This window comes from Ornithorhynchus anatinus, chromosome X2 (genome assembly GCF_004115215.2).
Source record: "Ornithorhynchus anatinus isolate Pmale09 chromosome X2, mOrnAna1.pri.v4, whole genome shotgun sequence".
Classification (NCBI taxonomy): domain Eukaryota; kingdom Metazoa; phylum Chordata; class Mammalia; order Monotremata; family Ornithorhynchidae; genus Ornithorhynchus; species Ornithorhynchus anatinus.
The window spans coordinates 3,127,812-3,150,892 of NC_041750.1; the positions used below are offsets into that span (position 1 = coordinate 3,127,812).

The window sequence follows — 23,081 nt, forward strand, 5'->3', positions numbered from 1 at the left end:
CCGCCGCTTGGCTGCTCCGTGACCACGGGCAGGTGGCTTCACTTCTCTGGGCCTCAGCTGCCTCGTCTGTAAAATGGGGGTTAGGAGTGTGACCCTAAAAACGATTATGCCAACGGTCTCCGGTAAGCACCGAGCAGGTGTCGAGCACTGTTCTGAGCGCCGGGGAAGGTAGAAGATAAGCAGGGAAGACCCAGTCCCTGTCCCACATGGGGTTCATAATCTAAGCAGGAGGGAGAACTGGTATCGAATCCCCATTTTAATCATTCATTCGATCGTATTTATTGAGCGCTTACAGTGTGCAGAGCACTGCGGCGTGGCTCAGCGGAGAGAGTCCGGGCTCGGGAGTCAGAGGTCACGGGTTCTGATCCCGGCTCCGCCGCCTGCCTGCTTTGTGACCTTGGGCCAGTCGCTTAATTTCTCTGTGCCTCAGTTCCCTCAGCTGTAAAATGGGGATCGAGACCGTGAGCCCCACGTGGACGACCTGATGACCTCGCATCTCCCCCAGCGCTCAGAACAGCGCTTGGCACACGGTAAGCGCTTAACGAACACCACCATTAAGTGGTCCCTTACAGATGAGGGAACTGAGGCCCAGGTGAGCTAAGTGACCTGGTATTTGTTAAGCACTTACTAGGTGCCAGCCACTGTACTAAGCGCCGGGGTAGGTAGGAGCTAATCAGGTTGGACACGGGGCTCGCAGTCGGAATCCCCATTTTAGAGATGAGGGAAGCGAGGCACAGAGAAGTGAAGGGATTTGCTCGAGGTCACACAGCAGACAAGCGGCGGAGCCGGGATTAGAACCCGGGTCCTTCCGACTCCCGGACCCGGCCGCTTATCCGTTAGGCCACGCTGCTTCTTGCGAAACGTGGACTGCGTCCAGGGTGATTATTGTGTATCTCCTGCAGTGCTTAATATAGTGTCTAGCACAGAGGAGGCAATTAACAAAAACCATTCAAAAGAGGGGAAAAAAAAGACTCCGCTACGGCATCGGGAAGCGGCCCCGGAATCTTGGTGCTAAATTTACTCGGCAAATACCAGAGTTCACATCTAATGGTGGGGTCGAATGTGTTGTCAGGTCTACGGAAATGGCAGGGAGTTTTCGGCGCAGCTCTCCGCTCTCGTACGAGCGTTACGATAAGCTTCTCATTCTCCGGGAAACTTTTAATTTAGCAGATTACCAAGCAGTCATCGAAAGTCCGAGACGGGGTCATTCGGGAACTTCTATTTTTAAAAAAAGAAGAACCCCGTTAAGCGCTTACCGCGTGCCGCGCGCCGTTCCCAGCCCGGGGGTAGACAGAGGTTAATCGGGTCGGACCCGGTCCACGTCTTCGGCTCCGTTTTACGGATGAGGGAGCCGGGGCCCGGCAAGGTGCGGTGACGTCCCCAAGGTCACCCAGCAGCCGAGCGGTGGAGCCGGGATTCATTCATTCGTTCGATAGTATTTACTGAGCGCTTGCTACGCGCAGGGCACTGTACTAAGCGCTTGGAATGGACGACTCGGCAGCAGATAGAGACCGTCCCTGCCCAATAACGGGCTCACAGGCTAACCGTGATAACAGCGACGGCGACGATGGCATTTGTTACGCGCTTACTGGGTGCCCGGGGGGGCGGATCCCAGGTCCCCCCCCATCTCTCTCCTTTTGCTTCCCGATCAATCAGTGGTATTTATCGAGCACTTGCTGTGTGCCGAGCACCGTACTAACTGCTTGGGAGAGAACAATCCAAAAGAATCGGCAGCCAAGTTCCCCGCCCCTAACCAGGCCTTCCAGACCGTGAGCCCGTCGTGGGCAGGGACCGCCTCTACTCGTTGCCGACCCGCACCTTCCGAGCGCGTGGTACAGTGCTCTCTTCACGGTGGGCGCTCGATAAAACGCGACCGAATGAGCGAACGAGCTTACGGTCTAGAGGGGGAGACGGATAGTAATACGAAGAACTCGGAATATATCATTTAAAGATAAGTACATAATTGCCGCGGGGATGGGGGTGCGGCGAATATTCCATTTCCACAGGTCACGGGTCCAAGAGCACTGACGATACGGGAGGGAGGGAGGGCGAGCCGCAAACTATGAAGGAAGACTTCCGCGCTCTCTCCCTTTTTGAGCTTTAGACCGCTAGCCTGGTCAATCAATCAATATGACTGATTTAACGATTGACTCAATGACTTCCCACCCCCTTTCCTTTTCTGTTTTTTAAATATTCAGTGCCTATTACGTGTCAAAGACTCTAAGCGCCGGGGGGGGTACGGTCCGGGCGGACGCAGTCCCCGTACGGGACCCACGCGGAGGATGGAGGACCATTTTACAGGTGGGGAAACGGAGGCCCGGAGAACCCGGCCAGCGGTCGGCAGAGTCGGGATTAGAACCCGGGCCCCTTGGCTCCCCGGCCCGGGCACCTTCCGCTAGGCCCCGCCGCTCCTCTCGTCACTTCCCCTGGATCTTTAAACTGCACCTTGGCCTTCTTCTAGCCGTCGGACTCTCGACGAGATTCCTGTATCGGTCCTTCATTTCGCTCTTGCAATTCCGTTAATGCGCCCGGAGCGATCTGACTCTTTTACTCGGAAGATGTGCATTACCGGCCTTTGACTCCATCCACCACTCGTCCGTTTCTTCCCCTTCCATTTCTCGTTCCTCCAGTGACCTTCCTGAGCCCGTCCCCCGGCTCCTCCCACCGTTATTTTATTTCCACGTTTACCATTAACGCGGCAGGGCACGGGCCCGCCGAGATCCTGACGCTCGGCCCGGCCCGCGGCGGGCAGGGAGCCGCGACCGGCTCCGCCCCACAGAGCGGCGGCGCCGAGACGGGTTCGGGTGGGCTCCCCGGGCTCCCGGGCAAGAGCGGCCCTGATGATAATAGCCATTGTGATATTCGTTAAGTGCTTCCCAGGTGCCAGGCACCGTACGAAGCAGTGGGGTGGCTACGAGCCCAGCAGGTTGGACGCGGTCCCCGTCCCCCACGGGGCTCGCCGTCTCCATCCCCGTTTCACGGAGAAGGGAACCGAGGCCCGGAGAAGTGAAGCGACTTGCCCAGGATCACGCAGCAGACAGGTGGCGGAGCCGGGTTTAGAACCCACGACCTTCTGACCCCCAGGCCCGGGCTCTATCCGCGAGGCCACGCTGCCTCTCGATTTCCCCACCTCCATCCCAGCCAAGCCCTCGGTGAAAACGCCCGGCGTAGGAGGAGCGACCCGAGAAGCTGCACGGTCTAGTGGGCCGGGCCCGGGGGGGGGGGGGGGGCGGGGGGCGGGGGGCGGTCCCAAGGACCTGGGTTCTAATCCCGGCTCTGCCATCTGTCTGCCGGGCGACCTCGGGCAAGCCGCTTCACTTCTAGGGGCCTCTGTTTCCTCATCTGGAAAACGGGGATTAAGACCGTGAGCCCCACGTGGGACGTGGACCGCGTCCAACCCGCTTAGCTCGCATCTGCCCCAGCGCTTCGAAGTGGTACACGGTAAACGCGAGACAAATGCCACAAAAAAACCACCAAAAAAACCCCACCACCCGTCTCTCCTTCCGAAATACGGGTGCCATTTTAAGCCTCCGGTAAGGACAGCCACTGTAGACATCGCTGATTTTCCCCCGCCCGGAACTCCAAAGGGTTGGCTCACACTTCAACCGAGAAGTGGAGCAGCCTAGCGGCCTTGGGTAGGTCGCTTCGCTTCTCTGGGCCTCGGTTCCCTCATCCGCAAAATGGGGACGGGATCACGGTCTCGCTCTCCTACTTGGCCCGGGAGCCCCACTTGGGAGCCGATGACTTTGCACCCACCCCAGGGCTCGCAACGGCCCCCGGCACAGAGCAGGCGTCACTGTCAGCGTGACGTCGTCACTGCCGTCGTCGCTATCGTGGCGTGGAAGCTCCGATCCTTCCCTTCCAGTCCCCGAGCTCCTCGTGAGCGGGGATTCGCGTCCGCCAGCCCCGCCGGTCGGCCCTCAGCCGAGCGTCGGGCCCGGGGCTCCGCCCGGGCCCGGCGCTCGACGAGAGCCGCCGACCGGCTCGGCTCTTCCTCGGAGCGGGGGGCGCCACGTGACTCGATCTGCAGAAATTCGAGGGGGCCCGAAAATGACTCAGGGAAAACCGAGTCTCTCCCCCTCAACCGGCTCCGCTCTCCCCTCGCTTCCGCCGAGGGCCCCCGCGATTAAAAACGACGGCATCCGCCCACCCTTCCCTCCCACCGCGCCAGCCGAGAAGAGGTTAAATCTGGCACTTTCTCCCCCGACATCTGGGGGAACGCGTCGTCGCCTTGCAAAAAGACCGATGGGGGTAGAGAGCGGAAGTCCCTTCTGCCAAAGCAAGGGGAGAGAGAGCGACCGGAGAGGCTTTTATTTTGCAAATGAACGGCTTAGGGCGCACGGATCTCAGGGGCTCTGCTCTTCAGGAGGAGTCTGACGGGCGACCCGCTGGGAAAGCGCCGCGCCCGCCGCTTCTTCCCCGGGCGAAGCCCGCCCAGCAGAATCATCTCTCCACCGCTCCGCCCGGGAGGGGCCGGCGGGACTCGGGTCCCCCCGCCCGCCGAGTCGGAGCCGCGGCCCTGCCTCCCGCGGGAGGGGCCGTCCGTCGGGGGCGACCCCCCGGCCCCCCCACCCCGCCGGAGGCACCCCGGAACCGGGCGGGCTCCCCCCCCCCCCTCCCCCCGGCCCGTCGATCGACCGTCCGGGGGCGAACGCGGTGCCCCAAGTGAACCCGAGCGGACCCCGCCCCGTTCCGGCTCCGAGGCCGCCTCGCTCTCAGAGGGCCGGGGGGCCCCGAGGGAAGCGTCCCCCCCGGGCCGGGCCGCCCGGAGGGATCGCGGCGCGCGGCCCGGCGCTCTGTGACGGGAAAGCTTCTGGAAAACCCAGACGAGGGCGACGTCACGGGGTGACGTCAGCCTCCGTCCAGTCCCGTGTGGTCGCCGTGCAGAAGCCGATCCGTCCTGGAACCGTCTCCTCTCACGGGCTTTTCGGGAAAGGCACTGACGCTACCGTAGGGAGCTCCTCCGCCCCGTCAGCCGCGCGCCCGCCATCAACAAGTTCGGACCCGGAGAACGAGCGGCCCAACTGAAAAACCGGAGGACCGGGGCTTCGGAGAAACCGAGCCGTCACGGCGGGGGCGGGGGAGGGGGGGAGGGAAGGGAGAGACGGAGGGGGAGGAAGAGGGAGACGGAGGGAGAAACTTCTCTCCAGCCCCGATGGGAGGACCGTGGAGCCGCCGGTGAATTCGAGGAGGACAGCCCGGGGAAGAGGGGGGAAGGGAGGACCCTGGGGGGGGGCAGGGGGAGGGAGGGCGGGGGGGCGGGGGGGGAGGGGGCCGCGATCCCGTCCGACACGGGCGCCGGAGGAGCCGGGGAGGCTCCGGCGGGTCCCAGCCCCTCGCGGACTCCCCGCTTCCAGTCTCGGAACGACTGAATGAACCCTCCGATGTGCTCGAGAGAATGGGTGAGTCCCCGCCTCCCTCGGTCTCGGGCAGAGGGCCGTGCGGTTCCCGGGGAAAGCCGTCGACCGGTCGGGGTTTGGGAACGGGAGCCGGCGCGGGGTGGTGGGCTGTGGTGTGCCGGGTTTTTTTTTAGGTTTTGTTTTCCCGGTTGGGGGTGGGGGGGGGGGGGGCGTTCGCCCCTCTCCGAGAGCGGGAGATGGATCCCGGGGACCGTGTTCCGTCCGTCCGAAACGAGGAAGTTCGGCTCGATTCTTATCGCCCTCGCCCCCGGCCGCCGGGACGGGCCGCCCCGCAGCGCACGGGCGACGCTCGAGTCGCCCGTGGGGCAAGCCGGCGCCCTGTGGCGTTGTGCTTTTTCCTCGCCTTTTCTCTCTCCTTTTCTTTCGGGGGAGGGGGGGGGGGGCTGGATCCGGCGGCGCGGAGCGCATACGATCTGACGGAAGGCGTCCTCTCTCTCGCCGTCTCCCTGCCCGATGTACTCCGCAGGCTTGCATCTCAAGTGGCCATTAGGGGCTCGGATGTTGGCGGCGCTCTACGCGATGAGCGTGGTTTTGAAAATGCTGCCCGCCTCGGGCACGGCGTGCCCCCCGAGATGCCGCTGCGAGAACCTGCTCTTCTACTGCGACTCCCAGGGCTTCCGCTCGGTGCCCAACGCCACCGAGCCGGGCCCCCTGGGCCTGTCGCTGAGGCACAACCGGCTCTCGGAGCTGCGGGGGGACGAGTTCGCCGGCTTCGCCCACCTGACGTGGCTCAACCTGGACCACAACCAGATCGCGGCGGTGAGGGAGGACGCCTTCCAGGGACTGTACAAGCTGAAGGAGCTGATCCTGAGCACCAACAAGATCGCCCACCTGCCCAACACCACCTTCGGCCAGCTGCTCAACCTGCACCACCTGGACCTGTCCTCCAACCAGCTGGCCTCGCTGCACCCCGAGCTCTTCTACGGCCTGCGCAAGCTGCGGACCCTGCACCTGCGCGCCAACGCCCTGCGGACGGTCCCGGTCCGCCTCTTCTGGGACTGCCGGGGCCTGGAGTTCCTGGACCTGAGCTCCAATCGGCTGCGGAGCCTGGCCCGCAACGGCTTCGCCGGCCTGGTCCGGCTGAGGGAGCTGCACCTGGAGCGCAACCAGCTGACCCGCCTCAACCTGGCCCACTTCCTCCGGCTCACCAGCCTGCACACGCTCTTCCTGCAGTGGAACAAGATCGCCAACCTGACCTGCGCCGTCGAGTGGACCTGGGCCACCCTGGAGAAGCTGGACCTGACGGGCAACGCCCTCCGGGCCGTCGACCCGGCCGTGTTCGACGCCCTGCCCAACCTCAAGGTCCTCCTGCTGGACCACAACCAGCTCGGCAGCCTGGAGGCCGGCACCTTCAGGGCCCTGGGCTCCCTGACCACCGTGGGCCTCTCGGGCAACCTGTGGGAGTGCGGCCCCGGGATCTGCCCGCTGGCCGCCTGGCTGGGCGGCTTCCGGGGCCGGTGGGAGCACGCCGTGCTGTGCCACGCCCCGGACCACGCGCAGGGGGAGGACATCCTGGACGCCGTCCACGGCTTCCGGCTCTGCCGGAACGGCTCCGCCCCCGCCCCGGCCGCCACCTCCCCCGCCCCGGACCGGGGCCCCACCGCGGACCCGGCCGGGCGGATGAGCTCGTCCGGTTACCACGCGGGGGGCCGGGAGCCCCCCACCGCCGCCGCCACTCCCGACGGACCCTTCCCCGAGCCCGACGGCGCCCTCTTCACCCAGCGCGTCATCACGGGGACCATGGCTCTGTTGTTCTCTTTCTTTTTTATCATTTTTATGGTCTTCATCTCCCGCAAGTGCTGCCCCCCCGCGCTGAGGAGGATCCGCCGGTTCCCCGGCCTCCAGAGCCACCGGCAGCTCCGGTCCCAGACGCGGCTGCACGCGGCCGGCGCCTCGGACCAGGGCCCGTACGACGAGTACGAGCCCGCCCACGAGGGGCCCTTCATCATCATCAACGGCTACGGGCAGTGCAAGTGCCAGCAGCTGCCGTACAAAGAGTGTGAGGTGTAACGCCGCCGGGCCGCCCCGACCCTCCGGACCCGGTGGCCCCGGGGTCCGCCGGGGGCCGCCGGATCCTTTCCGCCCCCCTCGAGGGACCCGCCGTTCACGGGCGAGAAAAAAGCGACAGCGTCGCCCGTCTGCGCTCCCGAGGCAGAGCCGGGAACGCGGTGCGGCGGTCCCGGCGTGACCCCGCCGGGCGGAAACGCGCGCCGGCCTCCACGTGCCGCTCCCGGCTTCGCGCGACGGGCCGGGGGGACGGAGACGGAGACACTCCGGCCTCTGGGGACAGAGCTCTGACGGGTAGAACGACGCCGACCGGCTCCCCTCCGGCAACCTGATCTCACGTCTCGCCGACGGCCGATTCACGCGACCGGAGACTCACGGAGAGGGCTCTCCTCGAGGGTAATTTTTTTTTTTTTTTTTTAAACGGAATCCGTCAGGCGCTTAACTACCTATCGAGCACCGTTCTGAACGCTGGGGGAGATGCGAGTCCATCGGGCCACCCGCGCACCCCATCCCACCGGGGGCTCGCTATCCCGAGCAGGAGGGGGACGAGGTTTGGAATCCCCGAGGCCCAGAGGAGGGAAGCGACCCGCCCTAGGTCACAGAGCGGGCGGGGGCCGGGATCGGAATCCAGGTCCTCCGGCTCCCGGGCCCAGGCTTCACCCGCTGGGCCAAGCCGCCTCCCCCGATCCGGCATCGGACCGGCAGCCGTCGACGGCGGGCGGGGAAGGGAGTTTCAAGAGTCACGACGACGCGTTCGTTTTAAAAACCCCGCGGTCCCCTCCCTCCTCGTCCGTGGCACTGCCTGCACCGAGGGGCCCGTCCCGCTTCCGCTCGCCGGCTCCGAAACCCTCCGTTCGGTTCAGCGGGCCGGGCCGCTCCGGATTTCCGGAGCCGGGACCTCGGGGTCGTGAGCGAGGAACCGCTCCGGCGCCGAGTCAGACCTCACCGCTGGCGTTCCTTCACCTCTCGTTATCCGGCCTTCTCGGCGTCGGCCGAGCCGGCCCCCCCTTTGTCTGGATTTGGGCGCCCGTCCTTTCGAGTCCAAGGGGCCAGGCCTCAGATTCCGGCTTCGAAACGGGCCGGCCTGAAGGGGTGGGGGATGGGTCGCGGATTCCCACCGCGCCCGCTCTGCTAAGAAGCGAGGTCGTGGTCCGTTCCCCGGGCCGCGGGTTGAATCCAACACGCGGAGTTTCCCCGGGCCCTGTCCCGCGCGGGGCTCACAGTCTTCGCCCCCATTTTACAGACGAGGTAAACGAGGCGCAGAGAAGTGACTTGCCCAAGGTCACCCAGCAGCCGGGGGGGGCGGGGGCCGGGATTAGAACCCAGGTCCCCCGACTCCCAGGCCCGGGCTCTCGCCTCCGGGCCCCGCTGCCGTTTAATGACGACGACGGTGGCGTTTATTAAGCGCCTACTCTGGGTCGAGCACCGAGCACCGTTCCGGCGTTGGGGGGAGAGGAGCCGAAGCGCCGCGTACAACGAACCCTTCGGTGGGGGCCCGGCTTCTGGTCGACGGAGACCGGCCCGGATTTTCACGGGGAAATGAGGGTTGAAAAACGTCCAGGCTTAAACGGCGAGGCTCACCCGATCTTCCCGAGAAGCAGCATGATGCTCGGCGCGCCGTGTCAGAAAAATCTGCAGGCTGAGGCAGCCACACGGTGGCCGGCGGGAGGGGGACGAAGAGAAAACAGACCGTTTCCGGAGCCGGGCGTTAGGTCCCCGAACGAGGAAACCCAGGTTGGGGGGGGGGGGGGGGGGGGCTATCGGAGGGGGGAGTGAAGGCAATTTGGACCCACGGGCGTTTTGGAATAATGCTGCACTGAGGCCTGCATCCCCGACCCAAGAGGAGAATAAATTAAAAAAAAATCAAAGTCTGATCCGGGCCTGAACGATTCGGTAATTATGGGCCACGGATGACCCTCTCCTGCTAACCTTTTGGCAAGTTAGGCCCAGGCCTGGCCCCCGAACAAACGATTACGCTGTCGTCCGGTCGCCCCGTGACGAGACGGGCCACGAATCACGAATGCTCGCCGAACGTACACTGAAACGCACGGGGTTAGTGAATCGGAAGGGAAACGGAGCCCGGGGATCAAGTCGCCGACGTCGTTACGGTTCTCGTCGTCGTCATCACGGTGACGGAATCTGCCGGGTCGATTCTGGGGCGGGCGCTGCTCCGACCCCTGGCCGGGGTGGGCGGAGGACGATCGGGTCCCCGGCCCGAGCACGGGGGAGAACGGGCACCGGATCCCCGCTTTACGGATGACGGAACTGAGGCGCCGAGGGGGTCACCCGGAACCCGGGTCCCCCGACTCCCAGACCCGGGCTCTCCCCGGCCGTCAGCGGTAAAACGGGGTCGGTGCCCCGAGTGGGTCAAGGGGACCCAGGTGGCACTCGTTTCTCAACCCAGAAGTCCTCAGGGAAGACAGGCTGATCTCCGGGAAAAATACAGCGCCGGCTCCAATTCGAGGGCGCCGCTGGGAACTCTCCCGTGCGACGACCCCTTCCCGCCCGCCGCCTCTCTAGGCATCCGGGTAGGGGAGGCCGCTCCGGGCTTCCCGTTTTAAGGTCCGCTCGCTTTCTTCGGAATGAAGCGTCAGCCTGGAAGGGATCGCGCCGCGCCCCGAAGCCCGGATCCTCCCCCGCCGGTTCCCAGGCGGCACCTCCCGTTCCGGCTTCGGCAGATCCGGGCCCTGGTTTCGCCCGTGCCGCCGTCGCCGCCGGGGTCGGTCGAGACCCTCGCGGGGCAGAGAGAACCATCTCGGTGAACCCTCGGATTTCTTCAGCGCTTACTACGTGCCGGGCCCCGTCCCCGTGCCGGAGTCATCGGATCGGACGCGGCTCCTGCCCCGCGGGGACGGGAGGGAGGGGGGCTCCTCACGGTCTACAGAACTGAGCGCAAACGCCGCCTCGCTAGGTCCGACCAAACGCTAAGGGGGCGGCCCGGCTGCGGCGTGGTCGGCTGCTCTCCCGCTTTCACGGCAACCGAGACGTCCCCGGGAGGCGACGGACAACCCGAGGCGGCGGGCGGAGAGGGGATGCTCGGCCGGCCGCTGATTACCAGGGGGCTTTCCGCGGATTGGAAGATAAATTCCTCGTCCGGGCGGGGAACGCTGCGGGCCCCCCCCCCCCCCCGCCCGCCCCGGGTTGAGAGGGAGAGCAAACAGGTGAGACGCGAACAGCTGAAAAGGGCAGCGGAGAGGGAAAGGCAGGCTCCGCGTTTGCCATTTCGGGGAATCTGCATATGGAGCGGGGCCAAGAAGCCCTTCTAGGCATTTACGCAGACACCGACCGAAACGCGTCTTGTTTTTCTACCCTCCGGTTTTTGCGTTCAAAATCTAGACGGCCGGGAAAGACGGGGGCGTTTCCCCTTTTGCCTTTGGAGAACTTCCCTTCCCCCTTCCTTAAAGACGCGGTCCCGCTTTGTTTCTGTCCTCGTTTAAGCCCAGGTGGGGAGAGTGCGCGGCTACGTCACCGGGGCCTCCTCGCCCCCTCCCCGGCCTCTTCCCTGCAGCTCTCACAGGCGGATTCGGCAGGTCCCGACCCGATAATCACAATGCCGAAGTTTCGCCTGCCGATCGGGGGGGCTCGGGGGCGGACCCGAGGGCCGGAGGTCTGGCCCCGGGAGATCGTTCGTGGCCGTCTGCCTCAGCGGCTGCTTTGTCTGCGATCCCCCCCCCCGGGGTGCCGCCCTGCGGGGAGCAAGAGAGGAGATTTCTCCATCCACCTAGAGCTCCGACAGCGAGCACCCACTGCCAGGACTTGAGAGCAAAAGATAGCCGAGCCAGAAAATCTGCACTGAACACTTGTTATTTCCTAATGTGCCTCAGTTGATTTCTTCCCCCCCCACCCCCACCCCCCTTTCCCCGCACTGGTTTTAGTCGACGAAAGGCCGCTGGGGTTTCTTCGTCCCGTTCCCCGGTCGAACTCCGGGCCCGTTGGGAGACCGGGGCTTCGCCTTTCCCACGAACGGACCACCTCCACGGTACGAGGTAGCCAATCCACGACTGTTTCGGGAATCGTTTTTGATAAGACGTTTTTAATCGGGGGGCGGGGGGGGCTGGGAACGGGCCTTTCTGCCTCCGAGAGGGGCGATCGTTCAGAAACCACCCTCGCGCGACTCTCTCGACACGGCAATACGAGTTCAAGGCAGGGCTGGCGAGCCTGCCCTGGGCCCCGCTCTTCATCCTTCTGGTGGTTAATCGCCTTCTGGAGAGAGTGGACGCAGGAAACGGACGCTTCGCTAGATAATCGGATTGTATTTTTTATCTACCTGACCTGAGGCGAGCTCGTCGTAATCTAATAAAGATACAGATAACCTAGGAAAATGATCGTTTAATGCCTTCATAGCTGTGATGTAAACATTTGAAAAGCTCCACCGGCTACGCCGCCCGTCTCCTTCCCTTGGGGGCCGCGCCGGGATCCGTGGAGTGCCACGGCGGACTGGCCTTTCCATCTCGGAAGCGGAGCTTAAACGCGTAGCCCCGGATGCGTTGTGGTCAGATCACGTTCAAGAGCCATTTGGGGGGGTGGGGGTGGGGGGTGGGGGAGACGAGACAGAAAAGGGGTATAATAAAGTTCAGTGTACAGGAATAGTTTTTGCTATTAAAAAAGCGTGCGTACTACAAGACTCCGTTTGTCTCCTTTGCCTCCTCTCTCTCCGTGACGAACTGGCTTTCTGAGAAATGCGAGGAAACGGACGGGGCCCGGGCCCCCGGTGCCAACTCTGAGCGGAATGGGCAGTCGGGGGAAGAGTTTCCAGGCCTGGGAAGCTCCGCGGAGAGACTGAACGCGCCATCCCTCGGAACCTGCGGGAGGCCCCCGCTTCACACCCTCATCCATCGATGGTACTTACTGAGCGCTTACCGTGCGCGGAGCACTGTACCGAGCGCTTGGGAGAGCACAACATAACGGACACGTTCCCTGCCCACAACTAACGCAGTCTAGATCCTATCCTGGCGACCTAACAGAGCCCGCTACCTCATCCCTACCCCGGGGAGGATGGGCAGAGGCAGAGTCTCCATCTGAATCGACTGGAGGCTCGTCGTGGGCAGGGAACGCGTCCGTTAACTGTTGAACCGGACTCTCCTAAGCGCTCAGTACAGCGCCCTGCACACAGTAAGCCTCAATAAAGACGGCTGAATGGACGAATGAACCGAAAGGTCGTACCCGCGCTCGGCAGCGGAGAAGAAGGGTTGGGGGGCGGATTTTATTTCTTTTAAATAAACGCCCTTTCGGTCTGGGGGCTTGGATCGTCCGGTCCGTGCTTTAGAAAGCCCCATTTACCAGTTACAAAGCTTATCGTCCCATCGGTCGATGACCAAGTGCGGGGCACTGAACCAAACGGTTGGGAGAGTACAACACAGCAGAACTGCCCGAAATGAGCTTACGAATAATTCTCAGGCTAATTCTAACCCTCAGACTGCTAGGTAAAGCTACGTGGGGTTTCTTTGCCGGTTCTCTTCACTAACTCGTCAGAAGACTGCAGTGTTCTCGAGTCCCCGTTCGAATGCAGCACCATCTTATTCGAGGCCTGCTTCGACATTTTTCTCCCTTTAACTATCTTTAACTGGCTGGATTCTCAGAATCCTCCTGGAGGGGGACAAAATGTACAGGTCGCTGTCCTTGCAAATGGAGGGAGAGGATCAGACGGATGAATAAAATGCCCCGATCGTTCAGAGGCTTTCTGTTGCAATTCTTTTCATATTCCTCCCCCCGCAGCCGCCCTCCCTAAATGTTGCAGAGTAGCCATATCTGGCTGGATTTGAAGGCCTTGTTCTCGTTCTTCCCGCCGCACCCCCCTCCTTTTTAAGTGACATTTGTTAAGCTCTTACTACGTGCCAGAGCGCTGGGGTAGACAGATACAAGCTCATCGGGCTGGACACGGTTCACGCCCCACAGTCCTCATTTCACGGATGAGGCGGCTGAGGCGCAGAGCAGTGAAGTGACTGGCCCCAGGTCCCCCGGCAGACAGGAGCCAGGATTAGAACCCGGGTCCTCGGCCTCCCAGGCCCCGATATCCTTCCGCCAGGCCACCCTGCCCCGCCTTCATCCGCCCGATGGGGATATTTACCAAGGCTGAAGAAGAGGGGAGCTATCTGGAGAGGACACGAATTGGGGAATCCATCCGCGAGGGAGGAAAACTCTCGCCGCCTATCAGCCTCGGAACACAAACCTCAACAGCCTTGCCCAAAGCGGCCTAGGGGCCGAGCCACTGCCGTCCCGATGATAACGATCACAATCATAATGAGCAGTATTACGATTACTCTGGTATCTGTTAAGCATCTACTACCTGCCAGGCACTGTTCTAAGCGCTGGGATGCTCGCACGCAAATCGGGTTGGACACAGCCCCGGTCCACGTGGGGCTCACCATCTTAGTGCCCATTTTACAGATGGGCAGTTAACAAATACCATAAAAAAAATAATCAGGAGGATGTGAGATTCGCCCATCCTTCGGCCCCCCGGTGCTTACGAACGTATCTGTGATTTATTTTAACGCTTGCCTCGCCCTCTAAACTGTAAGCCTGTTGTGAAAGGGGGACGTGCCCTCCAACTCTGTTGGACCGCACTCTCCCAAGACCTTAGAACGGCGCTCTGCCCCCGGTTCGTCCTCAATGAACACCGCGGACTCGCTGCTTTAAAGCCTCTTCTTTCTCTCCCCAAGCAAATGATGTGTCATCCACGATAAAGATGTGATTAGCAAGGATTTTTAATGCGCCGCAACAATCCAGCTGCTCTTTACACATCTACCCCCGATGCCCTGACCAGATGATCTGCCAGTCAAGTAATCTGCTTAAGAAAATGGATTATAAATATTGGAAGTGGCACAGAAATGAACACAGACGAAGGCGCGACGGTGTTCGATCTGTAACGTTCAGAGCCCCCCTCTCTTCGAATCCCCTCTAGATGAAGTGACTATTTTAAGGTCCCCCTCCTCGGATTTTTTTTTTTCCTGCCCAGCTGGAACAAGTCGACCGGTGTGTTGAACAGCGTGAAGCCCCTCTGTACCGACGGTGATAACCCCGGGTATCGATTACCCTATCGGACGATTACCGACACATATACTCAGTGGAATGGGCTGAGGCGCGTCGGCCAGCGGTATATTAATCGACGGTGACGGTATTTGCTAAGCGCTTCCTATGTGCCGAGCACTGTTCTAAGCGCTGGGGTGGATACAAGGTCATCAGGTTGTCCCCGGGGGGGGGGCTCCCAGTCTTCATCCCCATTTTAGAGAGGACGTCACTGAGGCCCAGAGAGGTGAAGTGACTTGCCCCAAGTCACACGGCCGATACGCGGCGGGGCCGGGATTAGAACCCACGACCTCGGACTCCCAAGCCCGGGCTTCTTCCATTTAGCCACGCTGCTTCCCTAGTTGAGCGCTTACTGCGGGCAGCACACTGGTCTAAGCACTCGGGGAAAGAAAAAAATCAACTCATTTGTCAATCGGTGGTATTTACTGAGCGCTTACTGTGTGCAGAGCACTTTCCCCTGCACGCGGAACGACACGAACAGGGCTGGGGAAGCGGCGTGGCCTAGCGGAAAGAGCCCAGGCCCGGGAGACGGAGGACCTGGGTGCTAATCCCGGCTCTGCCGCATCTGCTGTGTGCTCTCGGAAGGAGAGGAGAAGCAGCGGGGCTCAGTGGCAAGAGCCCGGGCTCGGGAGTCCGAGTTCACGGGTTCGAATCCCGCCTCTGCCACTTGGCAGCTGTGTGGCCGTGGGCGAGTCACTTCGCTTCTCCGGGCCTCAGTGACCTCATCTGTAAAATGGGGATGAAGACCGGGAGCCTCACGTGGGACAACCCGATGACCCTGTATCTCCCCCAGCGCTTAGAACAGTGCTCTGCGCGTAGCAAGCGCTTAACAAATACCAACATTATTCGTTATCATCATCTCGGGAAAGTTGCTTCACTTTCCTGTGCCTCTGGTCCCTATCAGCGACCGAGGACTCAAAACCCGCGCTCCCCGCCGCTTAGACAGTGGGAATTGCTGGTCTTGTCTCTACCCCGACGCTGAGTACAGTAGATGGCCCACAACTGAGCGCTTAATCGATCATTCGGCGGTATTTACTGAGCGCTCACTGTGTTCGGAGCACAGTACGTGCTTGGGGGAGTACGATATAACAATACTACAGGCAGGTGCCCTAGCCACGATGAGGTTACAGTCCAGAGACGAGCTGACATCCCTGTGGACCGTCAGGGATCGAACGCTCCACCTGAGGCCATCCGCGCTCTGGCGGATTTCTCCGTACCCGCACGGCTTGGACGTGCTTTAAAAATAATTTTAAAAATAATGATAATTGAGACAGACCATCATCACTAGACTAGACCGAGCACCGACTAAGTGCGGTCTTCAAAGTCTGGAGGACCTGGGTTCTGAAACCCGGCTCCGCCACTCGTCCGCTCTGTGACCTTGGGCAAGTCCCCGCCCCTCTCCGGGCCTCAGTTCTCTCATCTGTAAAATGGGGATTAAGATGGCGAGCCCCACGTGGGCCGTGGACCGTGTTCGATCCGATCGGCTTGCCTCTCCCCTCCCGTTGGGTCCCGCGCTCTGGAGCAATCCGGCAGGGGACCGCGGCCCGTTTGCCACCCTCGGTCGGGAGGGGCAACGCCCGACCCCCAGGGCCGGGATGGACCCCAGAAGGACCGTCGCCGTGCATTTATTTGCCGCTTGCAGCCCGCCCCTCTAGGGCCCGGCAGATCGGTTTCCACCACCCTGGCGTTCCACCGTTTACTCGCCCCCCTGTGCGGAGGCGGGTTGCCCGGGCGGCGGTGGAGCCATTCCATCCGTGGACGCGGCGGCACGCTTTTGGGCAACAACCGGGGAGACACAGCAGGGCGGTCAAGTGGCGGCTCATCGGCCCTGACGCACGCCTGGATGTGGACCCGAGGGTGGCAGGGGCGGGGAGGGCCGGTTTCTCCCCCTGGCATCTCATCCGGCAGGGGGGTTCCGTACACCCGACGCCGCTTTTCGTCGCCGACACTACCTTCGGGCTCCCTCCCGCCCAGCGGGCGGCTTCGGGGACCGACGCCCGCGGCTCTTTTATCGCCAACCTGAGGTCTAGGCCTTCCTGGAACGGAAGCCTTAGGAGCAGATGGTCAGAAAATCCCTGCCGTCGGACCAAGCGGCCGCCGGGGCGGCCTCGGGCCGGGCCGGCCGCCATCTGGGTTCCGTTTTCCGGCGGTGGAACTGGGCCACGTCGTGAGGGACGGGTGGGCTTTAGAGATGATCTCCGGGGCCCCAAACCATCAGTCTACCCGTGCCTCTCGCCGAGCGCTAACCGTGTGCGCAGAGCGCCGTCCCGAGACCGTCCGAGAGGAAAATCCATCGCGGTCGGTAGGCGAGACCCCGCGTACACGATGATCTCATAGGCTACGGGGGGGGGGGGGGGTCCGGGACCGGCGCTCTGGGCGACGTGGGCCAGCCGGCGCCAGCCGGTCCCGGCCCCCGGGGCCGACGGGAGGTGGGAGGAGAGCCACGTTGTCGGCTCTCCGTCTTACCCCCCGCCCCGGTTAGCCCGGTGGGGGACAAGGAAGGCGTATTATAAGTGGCTGAGGCGGTGGTAGTCATAGCGATGACAGTATTTATATTAAGCGCTTAGTGTGTGCGGCCCACTGCGCTACGTGCCGGCCAAGTGGCCACGGTTGGGAAATTGGAGGGCTCAAAATTTAAACCAGAGGGGGGCGGGGGACTGGCGACGGACGCCTGCGGAGAGACACTCCAGAGTCGCCGCCCCGCCGTCCCGCGCCCGGTCCCGGAGGCCCGGCCGGGGCAACCACGGAAGCCAGTGGGCCAGCAGGGCGTGGATACTGCCGCCCCTGCGGTCATCCGGTCCTCCCGCTCCCGCGTGTCTCTCTCCTGAATCGTCTCCCTTCCCCACAACTGGCCCCGTCCACTTAAAACGCCAATGCTCAGGTCACCTGGCTCACCTGAATTCCAATCCCGGCTCCGCTGCTCGCCTCCTGGGTGACCCCGTCCGTGTCCCTTCACTACGCCTCAGTTCCCTCCTCTGTAAAATGGGGATCGAGACCGCGAGCCCCACGTGGGACAGGGCCTGCGTCCGACCCGATTAGCTCGGATCTACCCCAGCGCTTAGTACAGTACCCGGCTGGAGACTCTCAAATACCGTTTCAGAAAAATTTTTAAAAATTAAAAAATAAATAAATAAATAAAGAGGCTTTTGGGTTTGGCTGGGACCCCTTCGCCGGGAATCTAAGTGAGAAGAGCTTCCAGGGATTCAGAGAGGGAGTTCCAGATTGGAAAGGGAGGCAAGGAACGAGTTGGCGGAAAGGAACCGAAAGCTCTGGCAACCGTCGCACGTTGGAAGAGGAAGGGCGGGGAGGAGGAGGGAGGTAGGGAATGGCTCCGGGGGGAGGAGGGGGGATGAACCGAGCACTACGGGAGCTTCGAGCTTGGCCGCGTGTCAGGGTAAATGAAGGAAAACACGAGAGAGAGCGAAAACACCAGAGAGAGAACGAGAGGGAGAGAAAGACTCACAGGGGCAAGGCAGTTTTTCCCATAAGGAGGGAAGGAAGAGTCAGACAAGTGGAGGGGGGTGGGGAAGGAGAGGAGTTGGGCCTCGGATAAAAAGAAAGTCCGCCTCCTTACAAAACGGGGAAGGGGGAGGTGGGTGGGCCCCCCCGGAAGGCTGGCACGGGTACTTTGGGCAAGGTCGTCGACGAGGGAGAAGAGAGTGACTGCCTGGCCTGGCTATGGTCCGGACGGAGTTGTGAGACGACAGGAGAGATCCGTCAGAGAAGTGAGATGAATCGGCGTGGCTTGGGCTCCGCCGGCCAAGCGCGTGGCGGGCGTTGGGGGCAGGGGGAGAAGAGAGCGACGGTTGGGCGGCAGGGTGGTGAGGCAGGGAGGGGACGCAAGCGTCGACGAGGCCCGAGGCCGCCGGTTGGGCTGGCGGCAGCGATGCCCGCCAGGGTTAGGTTCGGGCGACGCTCGGGCCGGTCGCCAAGGTCCGCCCCGGGTGAAGTGGCCGGTTTTTACGACGGCGGCCCCCAGGTGCGACCCGGGACAGCCCAGTCCTTTAGAAAGGTTTCTTCCCGGGGCCGCCCGAGCGGGCGGGGCCCCTCGGGGGCACGAGGCTACCTATCCGGTAGGCCCGGTCACGGACCGGTGCACGTCGCCGGCGACCGCTCGCAGCCAGCCGGTGAGTCCAAAGGCCTCGGACGCCTTTTGAGAAAGCCGGCTGGGTGACCCCAGAAACTCCTGAGGTTTGGGGGCCCGCCCCCTCGTTTCCCAAGGCCCGCGGGGAGCGGGCCGGGTCGGGGGGACGGCCCGCGGAAGACGTCGTGACACGGGGCTACGTGTTTAATCCCCATTTCAGACGTGGAAACCGAGGCCCTGAGAAGCGAAGCCGCCTGCCCGAGGTCAGGCGGCAGACGGGAGCAGCAGCAGGGCCTAGGGGATGGAGCCCGGGCCTGGGGGTCGGAAGGACCCGGGTTCTAATCCCGGCTCGGCCCCTCACCCGCCGGGCGACCTTTTCCTCCCTTTCTCTATCCTGGCCCCCGGCCGACGGAACGTGGGGTTCCGTTCTGGCAGCTTCGCCCATTTAGGAAAGTCCTGAACTGCACCGCCGACCGTCGTCAAGCTTCGTGACGCGTTTGAAAGCCATTAAATAAAAACGCAACAGAACCAAATAGTGACAACCTGGTAATTTTACTCCCTCACATCCTACAAAAGAACCTTATTACGAGGTTTAATTTGCCGCTTTCTATCCAAGAGATTCATTACCGACTTCGCCGTCGGGAATCTAAATGGGACCGCTGTGTTTCTGTGAAAAAAAGCTCTCTGACAAAGCTGCCGAACGATCGTTAATCGAAACCAAAGAAACTCTACCTACCATCTCGGTACCCGGAGGAGGCGAGATGGGAAATGCCATCTCGTGGGCTGCCTTCGCAGGGCGTCGAGGGTTGAGAAACAAATTCGGAGACCCTTCCCACCCCAGCTCCAGACGTTTGGCTCATTACTCTGTGGGGCCTCATCTTCAACTCTAAAACCTTGTCCTTCTCTAGAAGGGCTCGTCGACCGGAGAAAATCTTGCATTTGGAGAGGTCTCTAATGAGCGTTTCCGCGGATGAGCCGATCGACTCCGGTGCTTCCCCCCGCTTAAGGCTGCTGGAGAATTTCCTTGAAATGAAACGCGCCACTTCTGACTCCCGGCCCATTCTACCCTGGGAGTCCTACCCGGCTCCGCCACTTGTCTGCTCTGTCACCTTGGGCAAGTCACTTCAACGGGCCTCAGTTCCCTCATCTGTAAAATGGGGATGGAGATTGTGAGCACCCCCCGTGGGGCAGGGACTGCGTCCAACCCGATCTGCTGGGCTCCACCCCGGCGCTTAGTACGGTGCCTGGCACACAGTTAGGCGCTTCACGAATACCGTAACGATCATCATCATCGCCCACTAGGCCACACGCTTCTTCTCTACGTTCAGAGTGGGGGACGTGGTGCTAAACTGTGGCATTTCGGCCACTGTCCAACTGATCCCGCCCTAAACCCTCACTTCTGCACTGTGCTCATTTGTATATATTTTTATTACCCTATTTATTTTGTTAATGAGGTGTCCATCCCCTTGATTCTATTTATTGTGATTAAGTTGCCTTGTCTTTGCCCGGCTGTCGCCCCCGATTAGACTGTGGGCCCGTCGATGGGCAGGGATGGTCTCTGCTGCCCAATTGTCCATTCCAAGCGCTCAGTACAGTGCCCTGCACATAGTAAGCGCTCAATAAATACTATGGAATGAATGAATGCGGCCCAGATTTTCCTCCCCCGTCTCCTGAAGTCTGAGCCAGCTTAGCACCTAGTAGGAGGCAGAACAAGGTCCCCGCCCTCGCGGAGCTGACAGTCCTGCTTCTCTCTGAGCCCCGTGTGGGACCTGATTCTCCTATCCCTCAACTAATACCTCAATTAATATTCCTGCTAACCGTCCTGTACTCTCCCAAGAGTTTCATCCACCTCTCTGCACCGAGTCAGCGCTCCGCGACCGATCCCACCCCCAACTTTTGCCGCGGCCTTCCTCGAATCTTAGCCGTGACGCCCATACCAGCCAGGGAACCCGGGTGACTACCACTAGCCGCCGAGGCATTCCAAGAACGGTAGGGCCGGAGTCCTCCACGCCATTACCCTTCCTTGACTCCCTCACCGGGTGGCCGCCCCCAAAGCGAGCCCGTTACCACTCTGTCCTTTCCCTTTCTCGGCCTGCACTTCCTAACGCCACTGCCTATTTTTTTAGTAGTATTTGAGGAGCACGTGCTGGGTGCCGAGGGCTGGACCGAAGGCTGGGGTGGAGGCCAGATAATCGGGATTGGCCACGGTCCCCGTCCCCCGTGGGGCTCGGCGTCTTCATCCCCGTTTTACAGACGTGAGGAAACCGAGACCCGGAGCGCTTAACCCACCCGTTCCCCCCGAGGACGGGTGGCGGAGCCAGGATCAGAAGCCAGGTCCCTCAGATTCCCAGGCCCGAGCTCTCTCCACTAGGCCGGGCTGCTTTCCGTGGCGTGAGCAGGGGCGGGATTCCGCCTGGAGAGCAGAGGAACACCCGAGTCATCCTCCTCTCTGTGTTTCTGAACTCTCTAACCCGGTTTGCAGGCACAGATTTTGTTTTCCTCTAATTACCTTCTTGCATTTTGCTGTAATTAGCTCCTTCTATTTAAGCAGGTTACAAGTCTGCCCTGGCACTATCAACTTGGCTCCCGAAGTGGAGAGTGTTGGGCTTGGGAGGCTGATAAACCACACAAGCCTTTTTTTGGGGAAAGAGCCGGGAACGTGGGACCATCCGATGATGGCTGTGGTGTCCGTTCAGCGCTTCGCTCCTTTTACAATGGCATCTGTTAAGCACGTATTATGTGCCGGGCACCGTACCGAACGCTGGGGTGGATACAGGGAAATGGGACACGGCCCCTGTCCCGCCTGGGGCTTACGGTCTCGATCGCCGTTTTCTGGATGAGGGGACTGAGGCACTGAGAAGTGTCGTGACTTGCCCGAACGGAAACATGGCAGAGCCAGGATCAGAACCCAGGTCCCTCCGACTCCCAGGCCTGGGCTCTAGCCACTAGACCACAGGGTGGCCACAGCCGGCCCATCTCACAACCGCAGAAGCGATAAAAGAGGGGAGGCTGAACGTTTCCTCGGCGGCCGGTTTTCACCCTTTTCCCCAGCCACCAGACAATTACTCTCCCCACCTTCAAAGCCTTAATAATAATAATAACTCTGGCATTTAAGTGCTTACTCTGTGCCGGGCACTGTGACCGAAGGACCATCGCCTCCAGGAGGCCTTCCCTAAGTCCTCCTTTCCTCTTCTCCCACTCTCTTCCGCCGCATAACGCGCCACCCCCAGCCCCACGGCAATCAGGTCCACATCCCTAATTTCTTTATTTCTATTCACGCCGGTCTCCCCCTCTCGACTGTAAGCGCCTTGTGGACAGGGGCCGTGTCTGTTATATCGTTATACTGAATTCCAAGTGCTTAGTACTCACAGCAAGCGCTCCGTAAACACGACCGATTAATCGGATTCTGCCGTCTTCACCTTAACCCCCGCCGGCCCCCATCCCCGTGGCTCCCGGCCCCCTCCCAGGCCTCGGCGGCCGAGCCGCTCGTCCGCCCGGGCTGCCGGCGACGTGCCCGGGCCCGACGGAGGGGAAAAGCCCTCGGGGAGCGCCCGGCCCGACCGGCGAACAAGGGATGAAGAGCGCCGAAGGAAACGAGAGAAGAGAGCCGGGCTTGACGTCCCCGGAGTACCCTTTGATTTTGCCACCCGGATAACACTTGTGCTGCTGGTTATTAATATTCATTATTTTCCAAGTGGAAGAGTTCTCGACGCGGCACAAAACAGACTGTAATGGCACCCGGCCTGAGGGCTCTCAACCTAAGCCGGCTGGAAAACAATTCGGCGAGAGGGGGAGAGAGAGGCTCAAACGGTGATTGCACCTCAGACCCGGCGGATTCACACACTTTCTCCTCTGTCCGTAGCGGGGCAGAGGGAGACGGAGGGGCTCGGGGAAGATGGTTTAAAGAGCTGGGCTTGGGAACGAGCACAGAGGAAGGGAAGGGAATTGGTGGGAGCACGGCCGGGGTCGTCGGGTGGGCAGAGGAGGAAGAACGGTCGCGGGGGGTGCGTGCGGAGGTATGAAGAAGTTACTCCGAGTCCATGCGGGCGTGGCTCGGTCATCGGGAACTCCGGGGCGGGCACGAGGAGTTTCTCGCCGATGCCGGCGCCCCGGGAGGGTGCCGCACAAGCAGAGGCTACTGGGAAGAGGGGCGAGAGGGCTTCCTCTCTTCCCCTCCGTTGGCTAGCCGCGCGCCTCGCTCCTTCCCCTTAACGTCTCCCAACGGGGGGGGAACAGCGTGCCCCAGTGGAAAGAGGCCGGGCATCCGAGGACTTGGGTTCCAATCCCTGCTCCGCCGGGCTGTGTGACCTTGGACAAGTCACTTCACTGGGCCTGAGTCCCCTCTGCAGCAAAACGAGGATTCGACCGCTGTTTTTCCTCCTACTGAGCCCCGTGTGAGACCCGATTTGTCTCCTGTCCACCCCAGTGCTGAATACAGTTCTAGACACACAGTGAACGCTTAAATGCGATAATAATAATAATAGGTTCCCAGGGCTCTCAGTGCTGCTGTGGAGGACACAGCACCGAAAAAGTGGTGAAAGCCT

At 61.7% G+C, this 23,081-nt stretch overlaps 2 protein-coding genes across 3 annotated transcripts in view; one reads left to right on the plus strand and one right to left on the minus strand.

The window, feature by feature from the left end:
• Positions 1-23,081, minus strand: part of CTNNA1 (catenin alpha 1) — a 114,243-nt gene that overhangs the window by 34,966 nt on the left and 56,196 nt on the right. The window lies entirely within an intron of this gene.
• Positions 5,264-8,704, plus strand: LRRTM2 (leucine rich repeat transmembrane neuronal 2). The gene is made up of 2 exons (XM_029053082.1): positions 5,264-5,402; positions 5,887-8,704. Exons 1-2 carry the CDS (start codon positions 5,399-5,401, stop codon positions 7,428-7,430), a joined length of 1,548 nt encoding a protein of 515 aa, XP_028908915.1. The 5' UTR covers positions 5,264-5,398; the 3' UTR covers positions 7,431-8,704.